Source organism: Gavia stellata, chromosome 4 (assembly GCF_030936135.1).
Source record: "Gavia stellata isolate bGavSte3 chromosome 4, bGavSte3.hap2, whole genome shotgun sequence".
Lineage (NCBI taxonomy): Eukaryota > Metazoa > Chordata > Aves > Gaviiformes > Gaviidae > Gavia > Gavia stellata.
This window is the reverse complement of record NC_082597.1, coordinates 15,926,269-15,932,401: the sequence shown is the minus strand read 5'-3', so window position 1 is coordinate 15,932,401 and position 6,133 is coordinate 15,926,269. Positions and strand designations below refer to the sequence as shown.

Sequence of the window (6,133 nt, the reverse complement as noted above, 5' to 3'; positions counted from 1 at the left end):
TTTAGACTGCCTGCTGATCGCTGCAATAGTGCCACGTCACATTTCAGAAGTGAATTAGGAAATGAAAGTTCAAGGGTGCATATTGTTGTGCTATTCCTCTGGCTATAATACCTGCTTAAATGTAAAGGCGAAATTGTGTTGATTTAAAACTCAATAAGACAAACTGCAGTGTGACCAAATGCCGAGGTTCCAAGTATTTCAGTTTTGATGTTCCACTTTAGAAACATAAGTTAAGAGTATCGTTATTAGTTCTTGAAGTGTCTAGTTGATTTCAGTGCTCCTACTGTTAGGTTATTTTTTTAGTATTCTTTTGAAAGATTATGTAGAAAGATGATAAAATGTGAGCAGTTGTCTTGTGCAGATTCTTCACTTAACTTGTAAACAGGCACAAAAGAGGCTAGATCAGATTTCAAGGGCAGAGTTAAGGCTGCCAGAGGTATGATATGGAAGACACTGTATTAAATTCGTGCTGCCTTGTTTGGAGGCTTATCCCGAAACGTTCTGTGTGGGTACAAAATACAGTGAAGTAAGTTTAACTCTGTTGAGTGACTCTTGTTGTGTGGCTGTATGCGTAAGGCTTGCTTATTTTTCTCTTGGTTGCGCTTTGACTTCTTGGTTTTGAAGTGGCAGCTTTATTGGGGGTATAGTGTGCTTTGCTGATACCCTGTTAGCAAGTTGGATTGAAGTTTCACTGTAGTCTAAACTGCTCTGGCAGCTGCATTTATAGGTTCTTAACTGAACTATTTCAGTCTGTGAAGTCAGTTAAGGGGGGGGAATCTTTAGTCAGGTTTTCTGGCAAATTAATGTGCTGAAATAGCTCAGCAAAGGATCTGAGCACAGGACAGGGTGTGAAAGCTAACTGCTTACAGGGAAGCTAAGACAGCTAGTTTCATGATCATGTTGATGGTAGTTTGTGGCAATCCAGGGCAGGATTATTTGTGGTCCAGCTTTCCCCTACCTTCTTGCTCTCAAAGCTCTGCAACTCCTACCTACCTCTCTGTCTTTGTGCTCATCTGAGGAACCTAAGCAATCAGAAAACCATTCAATTTTAGGTTTGGGCAGGTTGGTACCTGTTGGCTTTTGTTTGACCTTCTAGCTGTAAGACCAGAGTTGAGGAAGATTGGAAGGGGTGTGCAAAACTGCTGCAATATTGAGTTAGATAATTTTAAGCATGGAAGCCTTAGGTTTTATTTTATGTAAAGGGCTAATAATATTGTTGTACTCTACCTATATGTACGCTGTTGGGGAAAGTGTAATGGATTAGATGGACTTCTGGTCTGACTCAGTGTTGTTGTTGCTACGCACATGCTGAACGGTGAGAGAGGTGTGATTTACCTGATTTAACTCAGGTGGTTTCAGCATCCTGTCATATGGGGCTGCTTCTGAGACTGACAAAATGCAGGCCCAGAATAAATCCAGTGTACAATGCCCAGTCTAGTTCAGTCAGCACAAATGGTTTTGTATTAAACAGGAATCTTGTGGTAGCCTCTGTTGCCAGACTTCTCTCGCAGTAGCTGGTTCCCTCCCTTACGAGCTCGCTTCATACAATGACTTTGTGTACTGGAAGTTGTGCTGTTTCCTTTACCAAATCTGCATCTTCATCCAGTCATTCAAAGGTTCTTGAACTTCAAAAAGCCAGAATGCCAAAGAGTTGCATGATGGCTCCAGACGTCAAGGAGAGACTTGAGACTACCATTGTGTTGCCTAGTGTAGGCTTTACATTCAAGAGGCAGTGCCTTCCTCTGAGTCATTGTACAAATACATTGTTCAGGACTGAAGCTCATAAAAGGAGAAAGCAGTGCCTTGCAGAAATTTTCCTGTACTCTAATGTTGCATAGACGTTTTCACATCGAAAGGATCAAAGTGGTCCTTAAAACCATCCATTGCTAGCCTGTAAACAACAAACTGTATGCCCAAACCTCATGCAGACCATCTTTGTATATATTTGCTGAAGGCAAGACTTGTGGTACTTGGATTTTGCCCTGAATGGGTAGGGGATGTGTGTATCTGTATTTCCTTGCCTATCACAAGCAAAGGGTAGAGTGAATCCAGTTTGTAGATTGCAGCTTTGATCCCAAATAATTTTTCACTTACTACCTCTTCAGCAAGACAGAGTCCTGGCTCTTCATGCTATTTAAAACAGTTAACTTATGCTAATTTACAATGGATCAATGCTGTAATTTGAGTCCAAGGTTTGCATGCACATGAAACCAGTAGTACTGAAAGAATCTCTATTTCCTTTTGGCCCAATGGACTGAAACAAAAATTTTCTGATTTGTATGTGTGAGTTGAAAACACTGATTTTTGGGTTGAACAGAATGTTTTATTTGACTTGAAATGCTCTGGTTTTGCTTGTGGCTACAAATACAGGAAATCTGGAAGCAAAGGACTAGGTTCACAAGAGTGAATTGCCTCACAGAAATGAGGCAATTTGTATCAAGTAAGATAGTAGGTCAGAAATCCTGCACTTCTAGAGACCCAAATTCCAGTGCCCCCTCTGTCTCACTTGGAGGAGGAACTTTGAAGTTCTGTGTCCTGAGTACTATGTTAAAACAGCTTGAACCATTTCACTCTGTATAATAAATATTGACTAAGCTAGAGAAAATTCCTGGATATTGGGGTTTCTAGGGAACACCTTGGTTCTTCATCCAGTGTTTATTTTAGGTGATCATAACTGACTTAACTGAGGAATGACTGAGGCAGACCCATTCCAGAGTATTCTGTGGTAGGGGATCTGCTCAGGCAGTGACTCCAAATTTGTGTTTCTTGTGATGGTTTATTCCCAAACTATGATGAGGCATCCAATGGTAGTAGGGCTATGTAGGAGAATTTTGGAACACTTCTTGTACCTAATCAAGGCAAAGCCATTTTTCCATACTGCAAAAATCAAGCATATTTCCTCAATGTTAGTCCCTAAATATCTTTATAGAATTACCAAAAAGTTCTTTTAGTTCTTCTGTTGTTACTGCTGCCATTTTCTTATGTAAAAAGACCTGAAAATATTTTCCAGGGTTGATCCCAAGAATAAAGAGTCTCGTTTATCTATTTATTGTCTGCAGAACTCCTCAGGAAACTGCTAAGTAGGGCTTGGCATTATAGGAGATGGAAGAAATAAACCTTTGTTCATGCAGTTCATTTTTACTCTGTCAGGTGTGCAAGGTACCCAGCCAAACAGAAAAGTGGTTCCCTGTACTCTCCATGAGGATTTAAGAAAGCTTCCATTCCAGTTCTCCTTCAGCCTCCTTATTTCAGATTATAGAACATGAGACTTGATAGTGTCCAAGTTAAAACACTGCCAGCAGGAAAGCTGTATGCCTTGAGCTGCTCTGATCATTCTGGCTTTTTCTCCCCATTGCTACTTCAGGAATGCACACAATCTGTACCCACCCTCTTTTCCTAGGCTGGTTTTGAGGAGAGAGACGGTGTGAACGGTCTAGAGTAGATGGGAGGTGAAATTCTTGTTCTGAAAGACAGTTGGTGTTTTTTTTTTTTTTTTTTTTTTTGCGTGTGTCTTTTATGTAGCTGGCTGCTGCTTTCCACCTCCTCAGAGAGTCTTCACTCTCTTTACTCTGCCTTCAGCCATCTAATTGCCTGTTACTTTGCTTGTGCAACCGAGCAGCCTATTTATCAGCTTATGTTGCCCATGCTAAATCAACTTTTGCTGTAGGATGATCCGTGAAGATGGAGGGGACATGTTCACAAGTACACGTACTTGTAATAAGTGTTATCCTAACCTCACATTTGGGCAGCAGTGGACCTTACTCAAAATACCAGATGCTGTTTCCAAATGGATGGTGTTTCCTGGATGTGACGATTGCTTGTGATTGAGTCTGCATGATCCAAGATGCCTTTTCAAAGACTTTTTGAAAAGGAAAGTTTCTTTCCATCTCGCCATATGAATCCATACACTTAAATTCTAAAATGAAGGTGCTATGTTACTATAGGTTTGTTTTTTTCTTACCAGTTGAGCAGTTGAAATAACAACCATCCACTTTGTACATCCCAGGATTGTTAAAATCATTTATAACTGAACAATTACCTGAAAGGGGGTTACGGAGAGGTGGGTGTTGGTCTCTTCTCCCAAGTGACTAGCGACAGGACAAGAGGAAATGGCCTCAAGTTGCTCCAGGGGAGGTTCAGGCTGGATATTAGGAAAAATTTCTTTACTGAGAGAGTGGTGACACACTGGAATAAGCTGCCCAGGGAAGTGGTGGGTCACCCTCACTGGAGGTGTTCAGGGAACATGTGGATGAGGCATTGTGGTGTTGGTTGATGGTTGGACTTGATGATCTTACAGGTCTTTTCCAACCTTAGTGATTCTGTGATTGTCCCATGGCTCTGTAAGATAACTGGTGAATAATGAGCATGTACTTCGGAATTAACTGTGCATGTCAGGTTGTGTAGGAAGCTGACACATTTCACCCCCTCTAAGGATATGTGTCTGCTCAACTACTGGGAGTCAGTGGTGCAGGTTGGGACTGGTGATACAAGTTTTCTTGAAACAGCAGAAAGTGAGTTAGGGCATGGGCTGAGCTGCAGTTATCCTTCGCTCTACCCAAGCTCCAATGTAAGGTTCCAAATATCAATAATTTCCTAATTATACAAAGTATAATTATGTATAGCAAAGACTAAATTTTATAGATTGTATATATAATAATTTATGAAACCTTGTAATTAGTATTTGTGTGTATACACACACACACGCGGACTGGCATCCCAAAGTAGTTATCTTGGAGACACTTGTTCTAGTTCTTATTTGTCCAATGTCATTGTACCCAACGTATATTCTAAAAATGCCCCACATTTCTGTGCTATACAGCATCAGCAAAACTGTCTCAAGGCCACAGCAATCCTGTGTGGAATCTACCTCGTGTACTTCCTAATGGTTATCCCATCCAGAAGCCACTTTTTAGTAAGATTTCTGTGGGCTTCTGCCATATGTCAAATACACTAATATAAAAAGTTGTGGCATAATCTCCACTTAGCACCTGCAGTCTTGGAAGGTTGTGAGGGAAATTTATCTCCTCCGGAAGAATGGGCATCTGATTTTTCTTTTAGTCTTCCAGTGATAGTTTGATAGGGGAAGCAGCCAGAGACAGAAAATCTTAAACGCGATCTTTTGTCTTAGCTGGAAGACTGAAGTGTTGTTCCTGCTGCTATTGAGTGGCCTTCAGCAGGAAGGGTCAAACAACTCAGGCACAAAATGCCTTCCACTTAAGTACTTTTTCCAGGAAGAAACACAGAGCACCTCTTCCTGGGAAGGCACGGAAATAGTTCTGTGCTGATTCTCAGTGGGCTTTGATGTGGCTGTAAATGTCAGGTGTGACTTTTTTTTTTTCATATAAATTCTCAGTACTTTGTACCTTAGCTTACACTAAAGAATAGACAGCTTTTCTTTCTGTCCCTAGACCTTTTAAAGAACTCAAAGTTTAAATCTTTTAAGTGCTGCCCACACTATTTTTCTTCCCAAAGATGCATCCACTGTTTAGGAAGTTATGCATGCAGAACATAGAATAATTCCGGTTGGAAGGGACTTAACAGAGGTTAACTTGGTCAACAGCATCCTCCACAAGCAAGCACAGATGAAAGATGTCTTGAAGAGTGGTCCCTTAAAGGCATCCTAAACAGTCGTCTTAAAAAGACAGAGAAGAAATAGGGAGAGGATTAATCAGAAACAAGAATGGGAGGAAAACATCCTGGGCTGAAATCTGCAGTGAAGTGATAAGGTGCCAATCTGTGATATTGCAAAATCTGTACATTGTGACCGTAGTGTCATTTGGAGTTTCTTTATCCTCTCATCTTGGATGGTTAAATTAATGCTGCCGAACAGAAATGTCCCAATACTTAGTTCTGGACAGGTGGGAAAAGGTAGAGGAGAAAGTGGAGGAAATTTTTGTCAATTTTTATTTTTTGAAATTGTTCCATCTATTTTACTGCCCATGTTTCATATTCCAGCCTTTCACTGCAGCTCCATATAATTTGACAAAATTCCCAAGTGCAATGAGTTGTGCTACAGAGAGTATACCCTAGCTGCTCTTAAAACACATTAAGTATTTGAATACTGATTAGATCCATCAAATGTGCTCATTTATTAGCAGTAAATAATGATCCTTTGTGTAACAACTGTGCGTAA

The 6,133-nt window shown here is 40.6% G+C and overlaps 1 protein-coding gene across 1 annotated transcript in view; it reads left to right on the top strand.

The window, feature by feature from the left end:
- The window catches only part of CCDC71L (coiled-coil domain containing 71 like), a 4,993-nt gene extending 1,551 nt beyond the window's left edge, over positions 1 to 3,442 (top strand). The window contains 1 exon segment of the mRNA XM_059816022.1: positions 3,401 to 3,442. Coding sequence (XP_059672005.1) covers positions 3,401 to 3,442 — 42 coding nt within the window.
- The last annotated feature ends 2,691 nt before the right edge of the window (positions 3,443 to 6,133 follow it).